This window comes from Balaenoptera acutorostrata, chromosome 20 (genome assembly GCF_949987535.1).
Source record: "Balaenoptera acutorostrata chromosome 20, mBalAcu1.1, whole genome shotgun sequence".
NCBI classification, from domain to species: Eukaryota; Metazoa; Chordata; class Mammalia; order Artiodactyla; family Balaenopteridae; genus Balaenoptera; species Balaenoptera acutorostrata.
Window position 1 is genome coordinate 18,621,964 of NC_080083.1, and position 26,447 is coordinate 18,648,410.

A 26,447-nucleotide genomic window follows, 5' to 3' on the forward strand; every position below is an offset into this window, starting at 1 on the left:
AGTCTCATAACTAGCTTTATTTACAGAATTATTCTTTTTCAATACGTGTAGCCACATACTTAGATTCACTTCAGCATTAGAATTGAGGCCTTAACCCATTGATTACTCAACATTTGAGAAGATATTTAAAATATGGCCAATTTTTTAGCATAAATTGAAATACCATGTACTCATTTGTGGTATTAGTTTGTATGTCAGAAATAACATGCATTTTGGGGGGAAACAACGTAAAGTGATCTAAATTAATACGTCAATAATTGCTTTGGTCTTCATTTGTTTACTTCTCCATTCTAGCTATATATTGTACCTATCCTCTGCACCTGTAGGATTATAGGCATATCCACCCATTGAGACCAGTTCTAGCCAGAGATATGGGCCAGTGAGGGAATTTTTTCTTTTTTTTTTTTTTTTAATATTTATTTATTTATTTATTTTGGCTGCACTGGGTCTTAGTTGTGGCACTTGGGATCTTTTAGTTGAGGCATGAGGGCTTCTTAGTTGCGGCACGTGAACTCTTAGTTGGGGCATGCATGCAGGATCTAGTTCCCCAACCAGGGATTGAACCTGGGACCCCTGCATTGGGAGTGCTGAGTGTTACTCAGTGGACCACCAGGGAATTCCCCAGGGAATTCTTGACTCATTATCATGCTCCAGTTTTGCTTCTGAGGCCTGGTTAAGATTACTTCTATCTGCTGTCTAGATCTTAAGCTTATACTGCCCAGATTCTCACCTGGCTTTTTGACCCTGTGTGTGTAGACTCTTTGGGCTTCTGACTCTAGCTTGGGTTTCTGATCTCTTTTCCCATTCCCTTCTCAACTCTGGATCAGATGCCGGCCCAGATTTATCACACAGTGCCTTCTGCTCTTCCGTGCCTGAGTTATCTTCATGTAGACTTGTCTCTCAGTGCCAGCCAGCTTCCTTATCATAGTTCAACTCTGCTTTCTCTGGCTTGCCCTTGTCTTTGCCACTTGTCTGGCACTACACCATGTAAATGGCATGAGGGGTGAGGGATGTTTTGAGGGATGTTAGATGGGTGTCATATGGATTTTAGCTTGGCCATTTGTGTTTATGAAAGTGTTTAAAATATGAAAAGAAATTTTTGACTTTGTCATTTGTAGAAGCAGAACAGAGTGATGAACAACTTCATCAAGAAATATCACAGGTAAGTTAAACAAAAATAGTTCTAGGTTCTCTTGTGGGAAAACAGTGATGATTCTGTATCTACCATTTCATTCTCTCACTTACCAAGAGGGCTTTTTCAGTTCTTTATTGTTACTGCTGACTTTGAGAATGTATTTTTGCTGTAAATCCTTTGGAACCTTTTTCTCTTAGAGGCATGCTAAGTTTTTTAGTTTTCAAATTTTGTTCTTTCTTTGGCCCAAATATATTAGCTAGTTGGTAATTAAATGCTACTTTTGTGTTATTTTAAAATGACATCAATTTGTTAATTTTTCTTGTAGGCTAATGTTATCTGCATAGTTTATGCTGTTAACAACAAGCATTCTATTGATAAGGTATGAATGTATGACATTTTTTCACTATATTTTGTTAAATTTCAGTGGGGGCACTTTTTAAATTGATCCTCAATTTAGAATTTTAGGGGTCAAGGGTAGAGTATTTTTCAAAGAAGATCCTCATCATGGCTTAGTTCTTGTTAATTTTCATTTTAGGTAACAAGTCGATGGATTCCTCTCATAAATGAAAGAACAGACAAAGACAGCAGGTAGTTTTTTTCTCTCAAACTTTGTATATTGAAAAATTTCAAACTTAGAGAAAAGTTGCAAGAAATAGTATAATGAACATCTGTAAACTATTTACTTAGATCCACTAGTTAACAGTTTGCCATATGTGCTTTATCTATAGGTCTGTCTGTTTACACACTCACACCTTTTTTGGGAGGAATTATTCGAGGCAGCGCATATATTTGAGAGCAAAGCAGAAAATAGAGCTCTGGTACTATAATGTGCCCTCTCTCTTGAGATGCCCTTTTGAGGATTGGCAATACCCTAAGTCATTGAGTGCTCACCATATGGTATATGTAAGAGCACAGGACTTGGAGGAAAATGAGTGACCTTGGAAATCTGGCTTGGCCTCTTATGAGCTTTAAAACTTCATTGAGCCTTAGTTTCCTCATCTGTAAGTGGGTAATACTTCTCTTGGCTACATGTGGTTATTTTGAGAATCCAGTGAAATATAATGCATGTATAAGTGCTTTATAAGTTCTCTAAAAATCTTTATAGAGATGTTCATTTAGGAATTCATGCAGGGAGATTTCTTTGAAATTCTTTGTAAGATATATGTATGATAGGGAAAAAGCAAATTCTGTTTTTTTCTGAGCAGATTGGTGGTACTAGGTATAAATGTTTTGAGCTTTAAATGGAAACAAAACATTCTCTTGTGGTATTGTTTAATTGAACATGTTATTTGTGAAGCATTTGAGTCTTTTTCAAAAAAATTTTTATTGAGATATAATTGACATATAACATTATGTTGGTTTCAGGTGTATAACATCATGATTCAGTATTTGTATACATTGTGAAATGGTCACCACAATAAGTCTAGTTACTATCTGTCATCATACACAGTTAACTTTTAGTATTTACTCTTTTGGCTACTTTCAAGTATGCTCCACAATATTATTGACTATAGTCACCATGCTGTGCTTTACATCCCTGTGGCTTATTCATCTTATAACTGAAAGTTTGTACCTCTTGACCCCCTTCACCTGTTTAACCGACTCCCCACCTCCCACCCACTTCTCTGGCAAGCACCATTCTGTTCTCTGTATCTATGATTTTGGTTTTTTTTTTAGATTCCACATATAAGTGAAATCATACAGTATTTGTTTTTCTCTGTCTGACTTAACTGTCCTTAGCCTAATTCCCTCAAGGTCCATCCATGTTGTTGAAAATGGCAAGATTCCATTCTTTTTTATTGCTGAATAATATTCCATTGTATATATATTCACCACACCTTCTTTATCTATTTATCCATTTATGGACACCTAGGTTGTTTCCATATCTTGGCTATTGTAAATAGTGCTGTAAATGAACATGGGGGCACATATATCTTTTCAAATTAGTGTTTTTGTTTTCTTTGGATAAATACCCAGAAGTGGAATCGATGGATTGTGTGGTAGTTCTATTTTTAATTTTTTGAGGAACCTCCATAGTGTTTTCCATAGTGATTGCACCAATTTACATTCCTACCAACAGTGCACAGAGGTATATGAGGGTTCCGTTTTCTCCACATCCTCACCAACACTTCTTATTTTTTATCTTTTTGATAATAGCCACTCTAACAGGTATGAGGTGATACGTCATTGTAGTTTTGATTTGCATTTCCCTGATGATTAGTGATGTTGAGCATCTTTTCAGGTGCCTGTTGGCCATCTGTATGACTTTTTTTTGGAAAAATCTGTATTCAGATCCTCTGCCCATTTTTAAATCGGATTTTTGGGTTGTTTTTTTTTGGCTGTTGAGTTTTATGAGTTCTTTGTATAATTTGGATATTAACTTCTTATCTGATATATGATTTGCAAATAATTTTCTCCAATTCAGTAGGTTGTCTTTTAATTTTGTAGATGATTTCCTTTGCTGTGTAGAAATAGAAATTTTTAGTTTGATATGGTCCCACTTGTTTATTTTTGCTCTTGTTGCCAGATCCAAAAATTCATCACCAAGTAACTTATGCCTATATTTTCTTCTCGGAGTTTTATGGTTTCAGATCTTACATTCAAGTCTTTGATCAAAATGGTCTTACATCCATTTTGAGTTAGTTTTTGTGTATGGTGTAAGATAGTGGTCTAGTTTCATTCTTTTGCATGGGGCTGTCCACTTTTCCCAATACCATTTGTGGAAGAGACCATCCTTTCCCTATTATATATTCCTGCCTCCTTTGTCATAAATTAATTGACCATATTGTTTGGGTTCCATTGATCTATGTATTTGTTTTAATGCAAATACCATACTGTTTTGATTACTATAGCTTTGTTATGTAGTTTTAAATCAGGGTGCATGGTGCCTACAGATTTTTTGTTCTTTTTCAAAATTGCTTTGGCTATTCAGGGTCTTTTGTAGTTCCATCCAATAGGATTATTTGCTGCATTTCTGTGAAAAATGTCATTGGAATTTTGATAAGGATTGCATTGAATCTGTATATTGCTTTGGGTAATATGGACATTTTAACAATATTAATTCTTCCAATCCATGAGCACAGGATATTTTTCTGTTTCTTTGTGTCTTCTTCAGTTTCTTTCATCAATAACATACAGTTTTCAGTGTACATGTCTTTCACCTCCTTGGTTAAATTTATTCCTAGGTATTTCATTCTTTTTGATGCAATTGTAAATGGGATTGTTTTCCTAATTTTTCTTTCTCATAGTTTGTTGTTAGTGTATAGAAATGCAACCAAATTTTGTGTATTGATTTTGTACCCCACCACTTTACTGAATTTGTTAGTTCTAACAGTTTTTTGGTGAAGTCTTTAGGGTTTTCTATATATAAAATCATGTCCTCTGCAAATAGTGGCAGTTTTAGGTGCCTTTTATTTCTTTTGCTTGCCTAATTTTTCTGGCAAGTACTTCCAATATTTTATTGAAAAAAAGTGGGGAGAGTGGGCATTCTTGTCTTGTTCTTTTTTTTTTTTAATTTATTTTTATTTATTTATTTTTGGCTGTGTTGGGTCTTCATTTCTGTGCGAGGGCTTTCTCTAGTTGCGGCAAGCGGGGGCCACTCTTCATCGCGGTGCGCGGGCCTCTCACTATCGCGGCCTCTCTTGTTGTGGAGCACAGGCTCGAGACGCGCAGGCTCAATAGTTGTGGCTCACGGGCCTAGTTGCTCCGCGGCATGTGGGATCTTCCCAGACCAGGGCTCGAACCCGTGTCCCCTGCATTAGCAGGCAGATTCTCAACCACTGCGCCACCAGGGAAGCCCCTTGTCTTGTTCTTTGAGTCTTTTTAAATGTTAGGAAAACCAGACTAATATCTATATATTATACACATATGGCCCTTTACTTCATTTTTTAGATTTCTTTTTTAGTTGGGCATTTTCATGCCTTGAAACTCTAAAGATCTGTTTCTAAACAGATGAACATGGTGACTCACCCTCTCACGTATTTACTTTGTGACTGAGATGGCATTGTATGTGCTACATCTTGCATCTCTGATGGCTTCTCTTTATCATTGTTTTATCATTAACATTGTTTTAAAGTCACTTTGTAGTGACTTACTGACAAAGCTGAAAGGAGCTCTCTAGAGCTATACTGTCCAAGGCAGTAGCTTCTAGTCAGTTGTGGCAATTTAAGTAAAATGAAATAAAACGAAAAATTCAGTTTCTTGGACATAGCCACATTTCAAGTGCTTGATAACCACTTGTGGCTAGAGGTTACAGGAATGGACAGTACAGATAAAGATCATTTCTGTCATCACAGAAGGTTGTATTGGACAGGACTGCCTTGGAGGAAACAATGCCTGTATGCTCCTGACACTTGTTTTTCTTGCTGATTACTTGAACTGTTTCCCATAGGGACTCTTCAGAGGAGTCAGTTTTGCCAGGATCTATCAAGCACTAGCTTGAACAACTGAATTTTTAAAATGGGCTCTACTACGACAGCTTCCTAAACTGCTCTTTAGAAACTAGCTGGCTAGTCTTGTGGCCCTTTTAGTATGTCATCTGAAAGTGGCTTTCAGTATTTGGAGATCTAATTGAGCTTTCTCAGGTGTGGCTATACTTTTACCCCTCCCTGAATCATGTGAGCATATTTATTTCTCTTGTGGTTGATTTGTTCCAAGGTGGTCTATTTCTTTAGTGTATGGACTTCACATTTTCCCAATACCTTCTTTCCTGGGCCTCATACCTTAAGTTTATATTTGTATAAACTTATATTTACACATGTGTTTTATATTTACACATGTGTTCTTACTTAGGACTTCCTTGTACCATTATCACAGTGCTCCTTAGTCAGAGGTGCCCATCACTGTCGCCTGAAGTACTTTAAAACAATATAGATGCCTTTGCTCCACCCTTTGAGTTTTAGAATCTGTAGGTTTGGAGTAGGGCTTGGACATGTGTATTTTTTTTTTAAGATCCATAAATTATTCTGAGCACACCTTTGGTTGTAAAGCAGCACATTTTTGGAAACCCTCTGGCTCTATTAACAATCTACATTTGGGTTATGAAGTGGGCCAGTCCTTTTACACATAATAACCACACTAGGTGGTTAAATAAATGCTTCCAAGTATTTCTTTTGCAATCTGGAGTTCCAGCAAGATGATTTGCTTTCCCTTTAAGCTCTCTTGTGGGATGTACAAATAATTGTTCTCCACTGGGCTAGTACTCCTTGGTAATCCCCATTCAGATTTCTGATAGGCCTGTCAGATTTAATTTGTTTAAAACAAAATCCTTAATTCCCTGCCTACTCCCCACTGCCCCCCCCACCCAGATTTCTCAGTCTTTTCTGTCTCAGAAGCTCTACGCATTTTGTCCAGCCAAAAAAATCTTATTTTTCTTGATTTCTGTTTTCCTTCAATCTCCATATTTAATCTACCCATTGCTCCTGTTTGTTCTACATCTAAAATATATCTCAAATCTGAATATTTCCTCTTCACCTTCATTGCCCTAATCCAAGGTATCACATAAAAAAACTTTTTTATTATTGAAAAAAAATCAAACATATACAAAAGTAGAGAGAACAGTATAACGAATCCCTCTGTATCAGTCATCCAGCTTCAGTAATTAACAACTCATGGCCAGTGTTGTATCATTTATTACCCCTCCCCTTGGGATCATTTTGAACAAATCAGACATCATATTGTACTGTAAACATTTCAGTATGTATCTCTCAAAGATAACAAATGACTGCATTTTAAGATATCATTTGGATCATATCATTCACCTACTTACAACCCTTCTGTGGCCTCCCTTTTTACACTTAAAATAAAACACACACTCTTTACTGCAGCTGTAATTCCTTTTGTGTCTGGCCTTTGCTCCTCTCTCCAACTCCATTTCATACCTCTTCCCCTTGTACCAGTACTCTTCAGCCACTCTGGCATTTTTCTGTTCTTTGGACTCATGGGAATGTTTTTTCAGTTTGGGGCTTTTGCACATGCTGTCCCTTCTTCCCAGCCAGCTCTTTCTTGGCTTTTCACGTAACAGATTCCATTTCATCCTTCACTCCTTGGCTCAAATGCCACCTTGTCAAAGAGATTTTTCCCTGATTACCATGTAGAGTTAGCCCCCTCCCGTTACTTTATCCCATATCCCCCTGTTTATTTCCTTCATTGCACTTACAGAATTGGAAAGTGTCTTGTTTGTTTATTTGCTTATTGTCCATTTTCTGATTTTCACTATGAGAGTGAGCAGGGGCCTTTTCTGTCTTGTGTCTGTAATGCTTAGAACAGTCCCTGGTTTATAATAGGAACTCAGTAAATATTTGTTGATTATGAACATGCTTTCCAGGGTGCTTGGGCTGACTAAGATAGAGGGTTCATATTGAGGAGACTAAGTAAATCTTATTAGTTAGACTAGGTTACAATGTACATTAAAATATAAATCTAATGTCTTTTGCCTTCCTTATTATTACAATTTGCCCTGTTTATTTCAGGCTGCCTTTGATATTGGTTGGGAACAAATCTGATCTGGTGGAATACAGTAGTATGGAGACCATCCTTCCTATTATGAACCAGTACACAGAAATAGAAACCTGTGTGGAGGTATGCCATATCATTTGATTTTGAAATTTACGGTTGGTGAATTCTCACTAAATTGAGGTTCAGAATAGGAGGGAGGGAAGATGTGGGGTGGAATAAATTTGTTTGTGAAGTCATATAAACGAAATAAAACAGAGAACTTGGAGATGGCCTCTGAGCTCTTTGTAGACAGTCATATTGTGATATCCACTAAGAAAAATGCACTTTTTTCAGTTTCTTCAAGGAATGTTGATAGTTTAAAAAATATTTTTAGCTCTCATAATTGCTTTCAGAGTGAAAAATTTTAAACTTTCTTTTCAGTGTTCAGCAAAAAATCTGAAGAACATATCGGAGCTCTTCTATTATGCACAGAAAGCTGTTCTTCATCCTACAGGGCCCCTGTACTGCCCAGAGGAGAAAGAGGTAAACCCTCCATCCCACCAGGCTATGTTAGTAGGGGCTGGAATGTGTAGGTAGTAACTCCATTATGATAACGATTTTTAGTAACTCTGAAGTATTCATCTAAACTGCTAAAATTAAAATTTATTGCTTACTATACTGTTATATTTTCTAGCTACTTTTCTTTGAAGACATTCACATTAAATAGTCAGAATAATATTCCAGATCAAATATTATTTCAGGAAATACCATTAAAACAAACAGAAGAATTGGCAATTGTAACAACAAAAAGTCCAAAGACTTAACTAATGGTCTACTTGTTTTGCTACTATTAAATCCACAAATCTGTGGGATGAATTGGGAGATTGGGATTGACATATACACTAATATGTATAAAATAGATAACTAATAAGAAGGTGCTGTATAAAAAATAAATAAATAAAATAATATTCAAATCAAAGAAAAAAATCCACAAACTTAAAAACACATACAAGGAAAAAACTTGTGTAATTATTTGACATGGGTACAATATGTAATACAATTTGAATACTCCCTTTTGTTCCATAGCTTAGAAACACAGTAATTCCTTAATGAAATATCTAAAATTTAACAATATTTTACCATAGACTATTAAAATTAATTTTTAAATTGAGATGTAACTCACATACCATAAATTTCACCCTTTTGAAGTGTTCTCTTCAGTGATTTTTAATGTATTCACAAAATTGTGTGTCCATCCTCACTGTCTGACTCCAGAGCATTTCATCACCCCAAAAGAAACCTTGTACCCACTAGCAGTCACTCCCATTCCCCCCTCCTTCCTTACCCCATTTTTTGGCAACCACTAATCTTCTTTCTGTCTCTATGGATTTGCTTATTCTGGACATTTCATATAAATGGAATCATACAATATGTGGTCTTTTGTGTCTGGCTTCTTTTATTTACTTATTTATTTTTGAATTTTATTTTATTTATTTTTTATACAGCAGGTTCTTATTAGTCATCCATTTTATACACATCAGTGTATACATGTCAATCCCAATCTCCCAGTTCATCCCACCTGCACCCCCACCCCCACTGCCCCCCTTGGTGTCCATACGTTTGTTCTCTACATCTGTGTCTCTATTTCTGCCCTGCAAACCGGTTCATCTGTACCATTTTTCTAGGTTCCACATGTATACGTTAATATGCGATATTTGTTTTTCTCTTTCTGACTGACTTCACTCTGTATGACAGTCTCTAGATCCATCCACGTCTCTGCAAATGACCCAATTTCATTCCTTTTTATGGCTGAGTAATATTCCATTGTATATATGTACCACATCTTCTTTATCCATTTGTCTGTCGATGGGCATTTAGGTTGCTTCCATGACCTGGCTATTGTAAATAGTGCTGCAGTGAACATTGGGGTGCATGTGTCTTTTTGAATTATGGTTTTCTCTGGGTATATGCCCAATAGTGGGATTGCTGGGTCCTATGGTAATTCTATTTTTAGTTTTTTAAGGAACCTCCATACTGTTCTCCATAGTGGCTGTATCAATTTACATTCCCACCAGCAGTTCAAGAGGGTTCCCTTTTCTCCACACCCTCTCCAGCATTTGTTGTTTGTATATTTTCTGATGATGCCCATTCTAACTGGTGTGAGGTGATACCTCATGGTAGTTTTGATTTGCATTTCTCTAATAATTAGTAATGTTGAGCAGCTTTTCATGTGCTTCTTGGCCATCTGTATGTCTTCTTTGGAGAAATGTCTATTTAGGTCTTCTGCCCATTTTTGGATTTGGTTGGTTGTTTTTTTAATATTGAGCTGCATGAGCTGTTTATATATTTTGGAGATTAATCCTTTGTCCGTTGATTTGTTTGCAAATATTTTCTCCCATTCTGAGGGTTGTCTTTTTGTCTTGTTTGTAGTTTCCTTTGCTGTGCAAAAGCTTTGAAGTTTCATTAGGTCCCATTTGTTTATTTTTGTTTTTATTTCCATTACTCTAGGAGGTGGATCAAAAAAGATCTTGCTGTGATTTATGTCAAAGAGTGTTCTTCCTATGTTTTCCTCCAAGAGTTTTATAGTGTCTGGTCTTACATTTAGGTCTCGAATTCATTTTGAGTTTATTTTTGTGTATGGTGTTAGGGAGTGTTCTAATTTCATTCTTTTACATGTAGCTGTCCAGTTTTCCCAGCACCACTTATTGAAGAGACTGTCTTTTCTCCATTGTATATCCTTGCCTCCTTTGTCATAGATTAATTAACCATAGGTGCGTGGGTTTATCTCTGGGCTTTCTATCCTGTTCCATTTATCTATGTTTCTGTCTTTGTGCCAGTACCCTATTGTCTTGATTACTGTAGCTTTGTAGTATAGTCTGAAGTCAGGGAGTCTGATTCCTCCAGCTCCATTTTTTTCCCTCAAGGCTGCTTTGGCTATTTGGGGTCTTTTGTGTCTCCATACAAATTTTAATATTTTTTGTTCTAGTTCTGTAGAAAATGCCACTGGTAATTTGATAGGGATTGCATTGAATCTGTAGATTGCTTTGGGTGGTATAGTCATTTTCACAGTATTTCTTCTTCCAATCCAAGAACATGGTATATCTCTCCATCTGTTTGTGTCATCTTTGATTTCTTTCATCAGTGTCTTATAGTTTTCTGCATACAGGTCTTTTACCTCCTTAGGTAGGTTTATTCCTAGGTATTTTATTCTTTTTGTTGCATTGGTGAATGGGATTGTTTCCTTAATTTCTTTTTCTGATCTTTCATTGTTAGTGTATAAGAATGCAAGAGATTTCTGTGCATTAATTTTGTATCCTGCCACTTTACCAAATTCATTGATTAGCTCTAGTATTTTTCTGGTGGCATCTTTAGGATTCTCTATGTATAGTATTATGTTATCTGCAAACAGTGACAGTTTTACTTCTTCTTTTCCAATTTTTGTTCCTTGTATTTCTTTTTCTTCTCTGATTGCCATGGCTAGGACTTGCAAAACTATGTTGAATAATAGTGGCGAGAGTGGACATCCTCGTTTTGTTCCTGATCTTAGAGGAAATGCTTTCAGTTTTTCACCATTGACAATGATGTTTGCTGTGGGTTTGTCATATATGGCCTTTATTATGTTGAGGTAGGTTCCCTCTGTGCCCACTTTGTGGAGAGTTTTTATCATAAATGGGTGTTGAATTTTGTCAAAAGCTTTTTCTGCATCTATTGAGATGATCATATGGTTTTTATTCTTCAGTTTGTTAATATGGTGTATCACATTGATTGATTTGTGTAAGTTGAAGAATCCTTGCATCCCTGGGATAAATCCCACTTGATCATGGTGTATGATCCTTTTAATGTGTTGTTGGATTCTGTTTGCTAGTATTTTGTTGAGGATTTTTGCATCTATATTCATCAGTGATATTGGTCTGTAATTTTCTTTTTTTGTAGTATCTTTGTCTGGTTTTGGTATCAGGGTGATGGTGCCCTTATAGAATGAGTTTTGGAGTGTTCCTTCCTCTGTAATTTTTTGGAAGAGTTTGAGAAGGATGAGTGTTAGCTCTTCTCTACATGTTTGATAGAATTCACCTGTGAAGCCACCTGGTCCTGGACTTTTGTTTGTTGGAAGATTTTTAATCACAGTTTCAATTTCATTACTTGTGATTGGTCTGTTCATATTTTCTATTTCTTCCTGGTTCAGTCTTGGAAGGTTATACCTTTCTAAGAATTGGTCCATTTCTTCCAGGTTGTCCATTTTATTGGCATAGAGTTGCTTGTAGTAGTCTCTTATGATGCTTTGTATTTCTGTGGTGTCTGTTGTAACTTCTCCTTTTTCATTTCTAATTTTATTGATTTGAGTCCTCTCCCTCTTTTTCTTGATGAGTCTGGCTAAAGGTTTACCATTTTGTTTATCTTCTCAAAGAACCAGCTTTTAGTTTTATTGATCTTTGCTATTGTTTTCTTTGTTTCTATTTCATTTATTTCTGCTCTGATCTTTATGATTTCTTTCCTTCTATTAACTTGGGGTTTTGTTTGTTCTTCTTTCTCTAGTTCCTTTACGTGTAAGTTTAAATTGTTTATTTGAGATTTTTCTTGTTTCTTGAGGTAGGCTTGTATTGCTATAAACTTCTCTCTTAGAACTGCTTTTGCTGCATCCCATAGGTTTTGGATCATCGTGTTTTCATTGTCATTTGTCTCTAGGTAATTTTTGATTTCCTCTTTGATTTCTTCAGTGATCTCTTGGTTGTTTAGTAACATGTTGTTTAGCCTCCATGTGTTTGTGTTTTTTACATTTTATTCCCTGCAATTGATATCTTTTTTTTTTAATTTATTTATTTTACTATTTTTATTTTTGGCTGTGTTGGGTCTTCGTTTCTGTGCGAGGGCTTTCTCTAGTTGTGGCAAGTGGGGGCCACTCTTCATCGCAGTGCGCGGGCCTCTCACTATCGCGGCCTCTCTTGTTGCAGACCACAGGCTCCAGACGTGCAGGCTCAGTAGTTGTGGCTCACGGGCCTAGTTGCTCCGTGGCATGTGGGATCTTCCCAGACCAGGGCTCGAACCCGTGTCCCCTGCTTTAGTAGGCAGGTTCTCAACCACTGTGCCACCAGGGAAGCCCTATTCCCTGCAATTGATTTCTAATCTCATAGCGTTGTGGTCAGAAAAGATGCTTGATATGATTTCAATTTTCTTAAATTTAACAAGGCTTGATTTGTGACCTAAGATGTGATCTATCCTGGAGAATGTTCCATGTGCATTTGAAAAGAAAGTGTAATCTGCTGTTTTTGGATGGAATGTCCTATAAATATCAATTAAATCTACCTGGTCTATTGTGTCACTTAAAGCTTGTGTTTCCTTATTAATTTTCTGTCTGGATGATCTGTCCATTGGTGTAAGTGAGGTTTAAAGTCCCCACTGTTATTGTGTTAGTGTCGATTTCCTCTTCTACAGCTGTTAGCAGTTGCCTTATGTATTGAGGTGCTCCTATGTTGGATGCATATATATTTATAATTGTTATATCTTCTTCTTGGATTGATCCCTTGATCATTATGTAGTGTCCTTCCTTGTCTCTTGTAGCATTCTTTATTTTAAAGTCTATTTTATCTGATATGAGTATTGCTACTCCAGCTTTCTTTTGATTTCCATTTGCATGGAATATCTTTTTCCATCCCCTCACTTTCAGTCTGTATGTGTCCCTAGGTCTGAAGTGGGTCTCTTGTAGACAGCATATATATGGGTCTTGTTTTTGTATCCATTCAGCAAGCCTGTGATTTTGGTTGGAGCATTTAATCCATTCACATTTAAGGTAATTATCAATATGTATGTTCCTATGACCATTTTCTTAATTGTTTTGGGTTTGTTTTTGTAGGTCCTTTTCTTCTCTTGTGTTTCCTGCCTAGAGAAGTTCCTTTAGCATTTGTTGCAGAGTTGATTTGGTGGTGCTGAATTCTCTTAGCTTTTGCTTGTCTGTCAAGCTTTTGATTTCTCCATCGAATCTGAACGAGATCCTTGCTGGGTAGAGTAATCTTGGTTGTAGGTTCTTCCCTTTCATCACTTTAAATATATCGTGCCACTCCCTCTGGCTTGTAGAGTTTCTGCTGAGAAATCAGCTGTTAACCTTATGGGAGTTCCCTTGTATGTTATTTGTCATTTTTCCCTTGTTGCTTTCAATAATTTTTCTTTGTCTTTAATTTTTGTCAGTTTGATTACTATGTGTCTCAGCATGTTTCTCCTTGGGTTTATCCTGCCTGGGACTCTGCGCTGCCTGGACTTGGGTGGCTATTTCCTTTCCCATGTTAGGGAAGTTTTTGACTATAATCTCTTCAAATATTTTCTCGGGTCCTTTCTCTCTCTCTTCTCCTTCTGGGACCCCTATAATGCGAATGTTGCTGTGTTTCATGTTGTCCCAGAAGTCTCTTAGGCTGTCTTCATTTCTTTTCATTCTTTTTTCTTTGTTCTGTTCCGCGGCAGTGAATTCCACCATTCTGTCTTCCAGGTCACTTATCCGTTCTTCTGCCTCAGTTATTCTGCTATTGATGATTCTAGTGTATTTTTCATTTCAGTTATTGTATTGTTCATCTCTGTTTGTTCATTCTTTAATTCTTCTAGGTGTTTGTTCTTTAATTCTTCCCAGTCTTTGTTAAACATTTCTTGCATCTTCTCGATCTTTGCCTCCAATTCTTTTTCTGAGGTCCTGGATCATCTTCACTATCATTATTCTGAATTCTTTTTCTGGAAGGTTGCCTATCTCCACTTCATTTAGTTGTTTTTCTGGGGTTTTATCTTGTTCCTTCATCTGGTACAAAGTCCTCTGCCTTTTCATTTTGTCTGTCTTTCTGTGAATGTGGTTTTCCTTCCACAGGCTGCAGAATTGTAGTCCTTCTTGCTTCTGCTGTCTGCCGTCTGGTGGATGAGGCTATCTAAGAGTCTTGTGCCTATTTATTTTTTAAAATTAATTAATTAATTTTTGGCTGCGTTGGGTTTTTGTTGCTGCGCATGGCTTTCTCTAGTTGTGGCAAATGGAGGCTACTCTTTGTTGTGGTGCATGGGCTTCTCATGGCGGTGCCTTCTCTTGTTGTGGAGCACGGGCTCTAGGCATGCGGGCTTCAGTAGTTGTGGCACGGGGGCTCAGTAGTTGTGGCTCGTGGGCTCTAGAGCACAGGCTCAGTAGTTGTGGTGCATGGGCTTAGTTGCTCTGTGGCATGTGGGATCTTCCCAGACCAGGGCTTGAACCTGTGTCCCCTGCATTGGCAGGCAGATTCTTAACCACTGCGCCACCAGGGAAGTCCCTGTGTCTGACTTCTTTCACTTAGTGTAACATTTTCAAGGTACATCCATCCACTTTGTAGCGTTATTAGTACTTCATTCCTTTTTATGGTCAAATGATACTTCATTTTATGGATATACCACATTCTGTTTATCCATTCATCTGTTGTTGGATATTTGGGTTGCTTCCACTTTTTGGCTGTCATAAATAGAGCTGCTAAGAACATTCGCACATAAGTTTGAACCTGTTTTGAGTGTCTATTTAACAGTGGAATTGTTAGGTCATTTGGTAATTTTATGTTTTACTTACTGAGGAACCACTAAACTATATGAAAGTCCCAATTTCTCCACATCTTTGCCAACACTTGTGATTTCCCAGCCCCCACCTCTGTTTGTTTGTTTATAGCTATCCTGGTAGATGTGAGTGGTATCTCATTGTTTTTTGAACAGCATTTCTTTGATGGCTAATGATGTTGGACATCTTTTCATGTGCTTATTGGCCATTTGTATATCTTCTTTGGAGAAAGGTCTGTTTGAGTATTTTGCCCATTTCTTAATGGAGTTATTTGTTTCTTTTGTTGTTGTTTTTGAGTTTTTAAGAAATAAAAGTTTGCTGGGGGAAAAAAAGTTTCCTGAAAACATTTTTTTCAGGAAAAGTTTACAGTATAGGTGAGTGGTTGGAGAACTGACCCACAGGCCAAATTTGGCCTGCCACCTGTTTTTTTGTTTTTTTTGTTTTTTTTTGTTTTTTTTTAAATTTATTTATTTTATTTATTTATTTTTGGCTGTGTTGGGTCTTCGTTTCTGCGCGAGGGCCCTCTCTAGTTGCGGCGAGCGGGGGCCACTCCTCATCACAGTGCGCGGGCCTCTCACTGTCGCGGCCTCTCTTGTTGCGGAGCACAGGCTCCAGACGCGCAGGCTCAGTAGTTGTGGCTCACGGGCCCAGTTGCTCCGCGGCATGTGGGATCCTCCCAGACCAGGGCTCGAACCCGTGTCCCCTGCATTGGCAGGCAGACTCTCAACCACTGCGCCACCAGGGAAGCCCCTGCCACCTGTTTTTATACAGCCTATGAGCTAAGATACATTTTACATTTTTTAATGATTGGGGAAAAAATCAAAAGGAATAATATTTTGAGATATGGGAAAATTATATGACATTCAGACTTCACCATTGATAAATAAGTTTTATTGCAACACAACCACCTTCATTCCTTTATGTTTGTCTATACTTTCCTGTTACAAAGGCAGAGTTGCATAGTTGCAACAGAGCTTATATGTGGTAACTGTCATCACACTGCTGCTCAGTGCACTGCTAACTGGACTGACACGGTTCAAATGCAGCAGCGTTTCATGTACCATGTGTACCACTGTACTGCAGCATTTTATTTTTTTATTATCAGTATATACCTATCATGCCAAAACAAGAAAAGAAAAAAAGTGGGTTTTCAGATGGCAAAACAGATATATATTCTGAGCTCTAATTTCAGCATTGGTGTTTTTGGACCTAAATGCACGTGCAAAAGGAATTTCCTTATTTCCTAATCCATTTGACCATGCAGTTGAGGAGCTTCCACCCAGCCTTCAGTTGGAACTGATCAGTCTGCAGTGTAATGATGTGTTAACAGGCAATAGCAAAAAAAAAATCAAATATGATTCTGTAAATGCCTTCCAAGTGATCAATGTGCTCAATTAAAGTTATATGTTTACAGATATGTGTCACTATTGGCAGTGTGTATCTGTGCAAAAAGACACTTTCAAAGATGAAATATGTAAAATCTCATTACAGATCAGCATTAACAGCTGAACACTTGCAATTGATTTTCATGACAGGGAATGCTGACTTTTTTTTTCTTTTTTTTTTTTTTTTAATATATTTATTTATTTATTTATTTGGCTGTGCCGGCTCTTAGTTGCGGCACTCGGGATTCTCAGTTGCGGTATGCAGGATATTTAGTTGCATCATGTGAACTCTTAGTTGTGGTATGTGGGACCTAGTTCCCCGACCAGGGATCAAACCCAGGCCCCCTGCATTGGGAGCGCAGAGTCCTATACACTGTGCCACCAGGGAAGTCCCTGACTTTTTTTTTTTAATTTAAGTATAGTTGATTTACAATATTGTGTTAGTTTCGGGTGTATAGCATAGTGATTTGTTTTTTGTTTTTGTTTTTGTGGGGTTTTTTGCAGATTATATTCCATTATAGGTTATTACAAGATAGGGAACATTAACTTTGAACCCTAATTAAGCCAAATGTTATCCCTCTAAGAGGAATTCCATCCTTCTCGTTAGTAGACCTGTATAGTAAATGTATATTCAGTTATTACTGTATTTTTAATTTCATTAATAAAACCTTTGTGGAAATTTGATTATCTCTTGCTATGTAAGTACCTACATGATATCCTTGATTTTGCCTGTTGACCCCCAAAGCCTAAAGTATTTGCTATGTAGTTCTTTACCAAAAAAATGCTTACCCCTGGTATAAATATTAATCTGAGTTATCCCTTAATCTGACCCTGATTTACTCTTCCTTAATCCTGGTTTACTGTTCCTTAATTGGAGTGTTTATTTCTAACTTGCTCTTAATTCAGTATTTCCCCAATTCACCTCATAATAGTCACTAGGTGTACTTGTTAAAAATACAGATTCCATTCTGATTCAGCTAGGTGCTATATCTTAAGATCAAGAAAATTTGGGAAACAGTCTCATACTGTAGAGATTTACTTCTGAGCTTAGCCTAGCAGTACATTAAATCCCCACTGTTAGTTTGTTCTCAATTCTCTAATTGCTACTTTTTTCTTAGGCCTATTATTAGTTCTGCTAATCTGCTAATCCTCCCTTCCCTGTAAAACACCTACTACCATCTGTTAGTCATTTCTTAGGTGGACCTGCCTAAGGTAAAATCTGTAACTTTTAGAGACTATATGCCTTGATTTATACAAGTACAAGCCTTGAGTCTAAGCTTATAACAGAATCTTTTATTTAGACAACATTAATAAGCTTTTAACACAGATTTGAGGTAGGATCATCAGAAAGATTATATTCTAAATTAAAGCCTGAATTCGAAATATGTTTCCAGTGATGACGGACTCTGTATGACCCGTGGAGTCCTCTGCTTACCTAATAATGAAAAAGATCTGTGTGAGGGTTTAGATTACTTTATATGCAAAATGAGTTTATTTTATTACTGCCAAAATATTTTAGTTTTATTAAAGTATAATTTTTAATACTTTTAAAAAGTAGTCATTTTTTGGTGTTATATTTTAAGAGGTTAATATTTAAATATCGTATTGAGCTAGTACCTTAGAGCACTTTTGCTCCTGATGCATTTCAAGCTTTAATGAAAAATGCATCACTGTTTTTCTTCAATTACTTTTTTTAATGTAGCATTTTATGATACAAGGAAAAACCACTTGCAAATAAAAAGTTAGTTTTAGAGTCTGTTTTCTGCACCATTCTAGCTTTGCTACTTTTTGAAACGTTTAGATTATTATGTAACAGATTTTTAAAAGAAGAGTAAATAAAATATAATGTGATCTTTATTAATCTTGAATATCTAATATTAGGATCACGTTTATAGAAGCAATATCTTATTTTTGCTTAAAAAATTATCCATGAATGTGATAGGTTATATTCCATTTAACATTCTTTTATGAAGAAAGCCCTAACCAGTGCTCCCTAAATGTTTGACTTCTTTTTCTCAGTTCTTTCTAATCTCTTTAGGTCTTAGATTTTACCTTTTTATCATTATATCAAGTTGCTCTCCTAGAGCCCCTATTTAAACCAAAAGAAGATAACTGTTCCTTCATTTTTTTTTTTTTTTTGCATCTTGACTCTGGTGGCTATCTTTTTTTTTTTTTTTTTTAATTATTTATTTATTTATTTTTGGCTGTGTTGGGTCTTTGTTTCTGTGTGAGGGCTTTCTCCAGTTGCGGCAAGCGGGGGCCACTCTTCATCGTGATGCGCGGGCCTCTCACCATCGTGGCCTCTCTTGTTGCGGAGCACAGGCTCCAGACGCGCAGGCTCAGTAGTTGTGGCTCACGGGCCTAGTTGCTCCACGGCATGTGGGATCTTCCCAGACCAGGGCCGAACCCGTGTCCCCTGCATCGGCAGGCAGATTCTCAACCACTGCGCCACCAGGGAAACCCTCTTTTTTTTTTTTTTAACACCTTTATTAGAGTATATTTGCTTTACAATGGTGTGTTAGTTTCTGCTTTGTAACAAAGTGAATCAGCTATACTTCCTTCCTATTTTTAAAGAACTTATTTTATGCACTTGAATTTGACATGTTAGTGTGATCAAAACTCATCATTACTATTTGCTCTGGAGAGCCATATCACTGAAGTTAGTAAGCTAACAAGTACACATTTCCTCCCCTTTCCATCTCATTTCTCTTATTCAGATGTCCATAAGATATCTCCCTCCTCGTTTACACCGTGTTCAGAAATCTTCCTGAAAGTTTTATTTTCTCAAAATTGTTGACAGTGATTTTCCTATAGCAGTTATACAAATTAGAAGCATGTGGGGCTTATTTTTAAATAGTCAAATATTTGTTCTATCCATTATAAATCCTAAAATAAAAGTTGTCAAAGTACATTTCCAGCAGCTTTTCGTATAAAAGTTGTAGAGTCAAAAATGTAATTTTTTAAATGTAATTCTTATCTCATAATAGGAAGTTAGTAAAAGACTTGTACACTTATCAACCAGTGCTATTTTGTCACCTGCTTGCGAATCAGTACATTTTATATCCCAGGTTTGATATATACACACACATAAGTGACAGACCAAAACATTAAGTCCCATTTTGCTGCTAGAAGGTCAAAAATCAGAGAAGTTGGGGGGGGGGAAACCTTTACTATAGTTTTATGTCAGCTCAAATTCTTTATGGAATGAGAGAGGGCATTTCTTCTTTATATGACTGGAAGAATGAATCTTCCCTAAAGATGAATTTCTCTTTTGCCCATCTTCAGAGGGTGTGTGGTCACGAAGGGAGAGTTTAACCATTCCAGATATCGGTCCAAGTAAATATTGCCTCATTTACTTAAAGTGGCTTGGGTATAAAAGGAAATGGCTTTGCTTTAGTTCATTTTTCATGTTGGTTGTATTTGATGTTATGTATTTGACAGTGAAAACATTCAGAATTCTTCTCAGCATATTTATGAAAATCATATTTTAAAATCCCAGCTATTTACATTAAAACGATTGTTTCTTTTCTCAATGATTTATAGATGAAACCGGCCTGTATAAAAGCCCTTACTCGTATATTTAAAATATCTGATCAAGATAATGATGGTACTCTCAATGATGCTGAACTCAACTTCTTTCAGGTAGCCTTCTTTTATTTCAGATATTTGTGTATCTTGGTCTTTTTTTGCTGAGAAGAGAAAAAATTTATTGGCTTGAACAATGGTATTTTGATAAACATGCATCTCTTTCATGTAAAAACTCTCTTTCACATCAGGCTATTTAATCTTTACCTAGGGGATAAAACTCTCTTATGCTTAGGAATTGAGGGGACTCTGAGAGTGTCATTTCATGGTGTACAGTGGGTATATTAAGGATGACTTGAAGTCTGAACTCTGAAAATTTTTCTTTCTCGGTTTTGTATAACATAGCTACACAAAAAGCTCTGTGTTTTAGGAACATGATGGGGAGAGTAGGGAAAACATGTCCTAAGTATGACATGTTTTACTTAATACAAAGTAGAGACTCTGCTAATTCAGAATTTGTTTCCTTTGGTTGCAACTCTTTGATTTACTGTTGCTTTGTGGATTAATATTTGTATTATTTGTGGTTTTAATGCTGATTTGTTTTTAACTTTATTTTTATGTTTTTTGCTAGAGAATTTGTTTCAACACTCCGTTAGCTCCTCAAGCTCTGGAAGATGTCAAAAATGTAGTCAGGAAACATATAAGTGATGGTGTGGCTGATAGTGGATTGACACTGAAAGGTGGGTGAATGGTGCTTTTTCCCCCTTTTGAATTTAATATTTTCAAAATTTGGCAGAAGGCAGAAGTCTTTATAGTATTATCTATATTTAGGGAAATGTTTGTATTTACTAATATACCTAAAATCTAACCTGGATGTTTAAGAGTTGGAAGAGGCAGGTGTTAGTGGGGATAATTATCTTTACTGTGAGTATAAATTAGAGCTAGGGAAATTGATTGGATCTCAGGAGTGCAGAGGTCCATCTGAGGGTAAGAGATTTCAGAAACAAATTTATCTTAAAATTAAAATGATTTCATTTGTTTTTATCATATAACCATGTGAATGTCAGTATATTCCTTGGGATATGTTTTTGGCCCTTTCATGTAGTGCCATCTCTTGCTGACTTGGGTGTATCTGTGAAATGATTCTGAAATCAACTCTTTGAGACACTTGTGAACTTTGTTTTGGTTTGACCTTCCATATGCAAGACTAGTACACATATGTTCAGTAGTCTAGCTCTTGCCATTATGTGTTACATGCTTTTCTGCCATGTGACTCTGTACCCATTTTCACATCAGCTATATTTACTAATTTATTTTATTTCAGGTTTTCTTTTTTTACACACACTTTTTATTCAGAGGGGGAGACATGAAACTACTTGGACTGTGCTTCGACGATTTGGTTATGATGACGATCTGGATTTGACACCTGAATATTTATTTCCCTTGTATGTACCTTTGGCTTCTAATTGATTTCACTTGCCAGTATTTTAAAGTTTTATTTAGCACGTTGGTAGGTAGGCTCTGAGCTACTCAGGAACAATTTATAGATTTATAGAGCCGTTTATAGCAGGGTTTCTCAAACTCGGCACTATTGACATTTTGGACTAGATAATTCTTTATTGTAGAGCCTGTTCTACGAGTTATAGGATGTTTATTAGCACATCCTTAGATGCCGGTAGCACCTCTTCCCCCAGTCGTGACAGCCAAAAATGTCCCCTCAGGAGTGAAATCATCCCCAGTTGAGAGCCACTGATTTATAGCATGGCTCAAACTCTTCCTCTTCTTCTAATGAAGAATACAAGTATCTTTTTTTATTCATTTTATTGAGGAAGGAGATAAAAGATGCTAGACGAACTTGTTTTTAGAGTCAAGGGATCAGAAATATATTGGTTAGCATTTTTCTTTTCTTTAGTCCTTCTCTTCCCTAAGTTTTATAGCCTGTTTTCAGCTCAGGATAAAATAAGTATTCTTCCTAAACGACCAGTCTCTTTGTGGTTATTTTTCTTTAGATAGTGATATGTTTAAGTTCTGTATGTTTAATGATGAACCCAGCATCACCCTGAAATAGGAGACTGCCTTGCTATAGGATGCCTCTCCCACACTCAAGGGAAGTAGGCTCTTCAGGGAAGTGACTTCCCAAGATCTGGCCTTTGAGCCTTTCGCCTTTCTTCTTCGCTTTTTCAGTAGCACATTATCTTCATGTTCTCCTTTTTATAGCTACTTTATTTATTTATTTTTTTTTTTTTTTGGCTGTGTTGGGTCTTCGGTTCGTGCGAGGGCTTTCTCCGGTTACGGCAAGTGGGGGCCACTCTTCATCGCGGTGCGGGGACCGCTCTTCATCGCGGTGCACGGGCCTCTCACCATCGCGGCCCCTCCCGCCGCGGGGCACAGGCTCCAGACACGCAGGCTCAGCAGTTGTGGCTCACGGGCCCAGCTGCTCCGCGGCATGTGGGATCCTCCCAGACCAGGGCTCGAACCCGCGTCCCCTGCATTAGCAGGCAGATTCTCAACCACTGCGCCACCAGGGAAGCCCCACGTTCTCCTTTTTAATTTTAGCATAGCACTGCTAGCTCTCCATGTAAGGGTTCAGAAAAACTTTGTTGTTGTTTTTCCTTCCCCATCATTAAGGAAGCAAAATTTCTAGTTGGATTCCTGGTCCATTAATCAGTTCTAAGTTAAAACTTCCCTTGTCAAAGTTATTAAATCTTGGCTCAAGTAATTTCCCAGGTTTTTCAATAAATATATATTGAATGAATGCATTTGTCCCAGGACTTTTTTATCAAGTTTTCTTTTCTGTGCCATTTATGTGGGTAGATAAATTCTACGGGAGGTTGCTTATTGCTTTCTAAAGTATGACAATAAGGAAACTCCATCTTTTATGGCTTTATGACTTACACTAAGATCTCTTTTAATTTCTTTCTGCGCTCTACCTTTAATTTTCTGTAAAATAGCCCCTTCAAAGTCACCCCTTGAGTCTTCTTATTAAAATCTCTGCCCCTGTCCTTCACACTGCTGCTAGATTAGTAGATATACAACATGGATTTTGCCATGTCACTTTCCCTTCAAGACAGGATAAAGCCTAAGCTTCTTAACCTGGTGTAGGAGGTCATTCATGATCTGCTCACTCTGGCTCACACCCTGCCTTCATTCTAGAAGTAAATACTAAACTATTTCTGGTCTACGAATCAGATATTGTTTCCACTCCAGGCTTTTGCCCGTGGTATTTTTACTCTCTTCCTCCCTCTCCCCCCAAACTAATTCATGTCTGTTATCCTTCAAGTCTCAATACAGGTGACAGTGTCTCTCAGCAGTGCTGACACCTTCCCATCCCCAGGCCAAGGTGTTCCCTTTTACAAGGGTTCCCCTAGCATCTGTAGTTTACCCATACTCAACAGTTGCCTCATTCTGTTGAGATAGTGAGGTTATCTACTTGTGGTCTGTCTCCAGCTTGAATGTGGTTCCTTAGAGGTAGGGAGCCTGTCTTGTTTTTATGTCCCCAGTACCTCCGTGCATTTGATAAATGTTTATTGACTCGAATTTAGGGTGTGTCAAAGGTCAAATCAGGCAGAAATAACATCTCTTCACATCATTTTCAACTCATTACAATGTTGACATTGTTTAAAGCTCATAATTTTGACTTATAATTGATTTGTAGGAAGAACAACCCATTACAGTTTAATCAGTATGGTCTGTAAACTTTTTAATACAACCTGCCCTTCAGATAGTTAAGAAAACTGTCACCTTGGAATGAGCACTATTATGACTCTTCTGAGAATTGCCATACCACTGCAGTGACTTTCCCTGGGGAAGTCTAAATGGCTACAGAAAACATGTTCTGTAAATGCTGTCATCCTACAAAAAGACTTGTTGCAATTTCATGTTCATTTCTCCAATTAAATTTTAATATTTGGTTAATGATTTATTTTACTTTTTTTTTTCATCAACAGGCTAAAAATACCTCCTGATTGCACTACTGAATTAAATCATCACGCATATTTGTTTCTCCAAAGTACTTTTGACAAGCATGATTTGGTAAGCATTTAGCTGCAGTTTTCCATGATATATGATAAAATATTTTCCTGTGAATGATGTAACTCTGTTCCCTGAGCTATTGGGTATTCCTGTCACATAGCCAAAAATTACCCAAACTTTCTTAAACTAGCAAAGATACTTTCTCATATTATTTACTTTATTATTTTCTCAAGATGAAAAAGTCTAGTTTCTGATAGACCCTAGCATAGGTTTCCTTATATATGTGTAAGGAGTTTTCTTGATAAAATGTAAAATTTCTTTTCATTTGTTAGTTTTTAGAAACATAGCTTTACTTGATTAGGGGGCTCTTGCATTTGGGAATTATCCTCTTAGATATCTAAATATTATGTATACTTCCTTGTGTATCTTCAGGATAGAGACTGTGCTTTGTCACCTGATGAGCTTAAAGACTTGTTTAAAGTTTTCCCTTACATACCTTGGGGGCCAGATGTGAATAACACAGTTTGTACGAATGAAAAAGGCTGGATAACCTACCAGGGATTCCTTTCCCAGTGGACGTGAGTATAAAGCTCACTTCTTTCCTCTAGAGTTACAGCTAGTTTGAAATTATGGTGCATTACATTCATCATTTTGTATATTTGTCAGATCTTGTGAAATGCTTCAATGATAGCTGCCTGTGAGCAGGATTTATAGTGCTGCTGCTATCTCTAAGATGAACTATAGATGTTCTATAAATTTATCAGGAAGGGATGTGTTTGCTTCTGGATGAGGTACAGGGAAACAGTAATAAGTCATATAAAAATGGAAGTAGGGGCTTCCCTGGTGGCGCAGTGGTTGAGAGTCTGCCTGCCAATGCAGGGGACACGGGCTCGAGCCCTGGTCTGGGAGGGTCCCACATGCCACGGAGCAACTGGGCCCGTGAGCCACAACTACTGAGCCTGCGCGTCTGGAGCCTGTGCTCCGCAATGGGAGAGGCCCGCACACCGCGATGAGGAGTGGCCAGAACCGGAGAAAGCCCTCGCACAGAAACGGAGACCCAACACAGCCAAAAATAAATAAATAAATAAATTTATTTAAAAAAAAAAAAAAAAAGGAAGTAAATTTTAATGCTTAAAAAATTTTTTATTGGAGTATAGTTGATTTACAGTGTGTTTTAATACTTTTGATTAAGGGAGTTGGAAACATCATTGTCATTGTACAAATCTTGTATTTTCAGAATATGGGGAGAGCATATTTTACTTGACACTGAATTCTTACTTTGAGGGTTTTTTTGTTGTTGTTTGTTTTCAGTGAACTCTTAGACTTAGTGAGGGTGTCTACAGTCTTGTTGACCTGTTGTCTAGGGTGCTAAGAAAATTCTCGGGTTGTGCATAATGACATAAGTACTTTAGCCTTGGCGAGAATAACTTTCCCAACACCAGGGTCTGTCCTTTTTTCAAATTATACGAAAGACTAACTATTTTCAAGTGCCTTTCAGCCTTTCGGTTATTTTTTGCACCTTTTGCAAACCTTTTCAGATTTAATTATCATTAAGTCCTTAACTAGCTAGTATTTGCAGTACAATATGTAACTTGGGAAGCAAATAATATAAAATATCCCTGCTCTAGATCTTACCAGCTGCTCACTGCTCATCTGTGTGGCCTTGCTCTCTCTGGGCAGGTGGAATAGATACAGGAGTCCCCTCTACCCCCATCTTGCATTCTTGTCCCTTTCATCTCTGCCCTAAGAATGTCACTGTAGGAAAAGCCATGGTTGGGCACATGGGAAATTAAAGCAGTCTGACAAAAATTATCTGGGTCTGGTGGTAAAATTATTTGAGCTGTTGTAAATTTTTTTTTTTAATAAATATTCATTTAGGAACTTTTCACACTTTAAACTCTTCCCTTTCCTAGGCTCACGACCTATTTAGATGTGCAGCGGTGCCTGGAGTATTTGGGTTATCTAGGCTATTCAATATTGACTGAGCAAGAGTCTCAAGCTTCAGCTGTCACAGGTAAGTATCTGAATGCTATTTAATTAGAAAAAAATTTTTTTTAAGATTCCAGTTTCATATGTAAAAAGAGTGAAAATAAATGCATCTTCATTAGTCTTCCATGTCTATACTCTATTTGTTTACCCTTGATTTGGTAATCACTTTTGAGGTAAGTTGCTTTTTGATTGTTTATCAAAAAGGAAAGAGTAGAGGTTTTACCTGTAGTCTCCCCCTGAGGGTACTTCATTGATGAAAATCAGTGAGGGCTATGGGCATGAAAAGTATTTACCAGTCTATCTTGTGTTTTAATTTTCTTTAAACATTAAAAACAATGCCTACTAACACATGATCCTGATATTCAACTGATTGTACATCTCTCAGTTTTAGAACCTTTTTCCACATTAAAAAATCTTTCACAGATCTTGTAATGTTAACCAGGCATTCTTGCCAGGCAATGTGCTC

The 26,447-nt window shown here is 37.1% G+C and overlaps 1 protein-coding gene across 14 annotated transcripts in view; it reads left to right on the forward strand.

Annotated features, from left to right (window-relative positions):
* Nucleotides 1–26,447, forward strand: part of RHOT1 (ras homolog family member T1) — a 60,514-nt gene that overhangs the window by 14,933 nt on the left and 19,134 nt on the right. For all 14 annotated transcript variants that reach the window (XR_009006302.1, XM_057536075.1, XM_057536076.1 and 11 more), the window contains 11 exons: nucleotides 1,119–1,162; nucleotides 1,461–1,514; nucleotides 1,671–1,723; nucleotides 7,606–7,714; nucleotides 8,012–8,113; nucleotides 20,039–20,137; nucleotides 20,652–20,760; nucleotides 21,345–21,465; nucleotides 23,968–24,052; nucleotides 24,425–24,570; nucleotides 25,906–26,006. Coding sequence is in view for 13 of the 14 variants with exons in the window: in XM_057536075.1 (XP_057392058.1) it covers nucleotides 1,119–1,162; nucleotides 1,461–1,514; nucleotides 1,671–1,723; nucleotides 7,606–7,714; nucleotides 8,012–8,113; nucleotides 20,039–20,137; nucleotides 20,652–20,760; nucleotides 21,345–21,465; nucleotides 23,968–24,052; nucleotides 24,425–24,570; nucleotides 25,906–26,006 (1,023 nt within the window). In the remaining variant the exon portion in view is untranslated. The remainder of the gene's footprint in view (nucleotides 1–1,118; nucleotides 1,163–1,460; nucleotides 1,515–1,670; nucleotides 1,724–7,605; nucleotides 7,715–8,011; nucleotides 8,114–20,038; nucleotides 20,138–20,651; nucleotides 20,761–21,344; nucleotides 21,466–23,967; nucleotides 24,053–24,424; nucleotides 24,571–25,905; nucleotides 26,007–26,447) is intronic.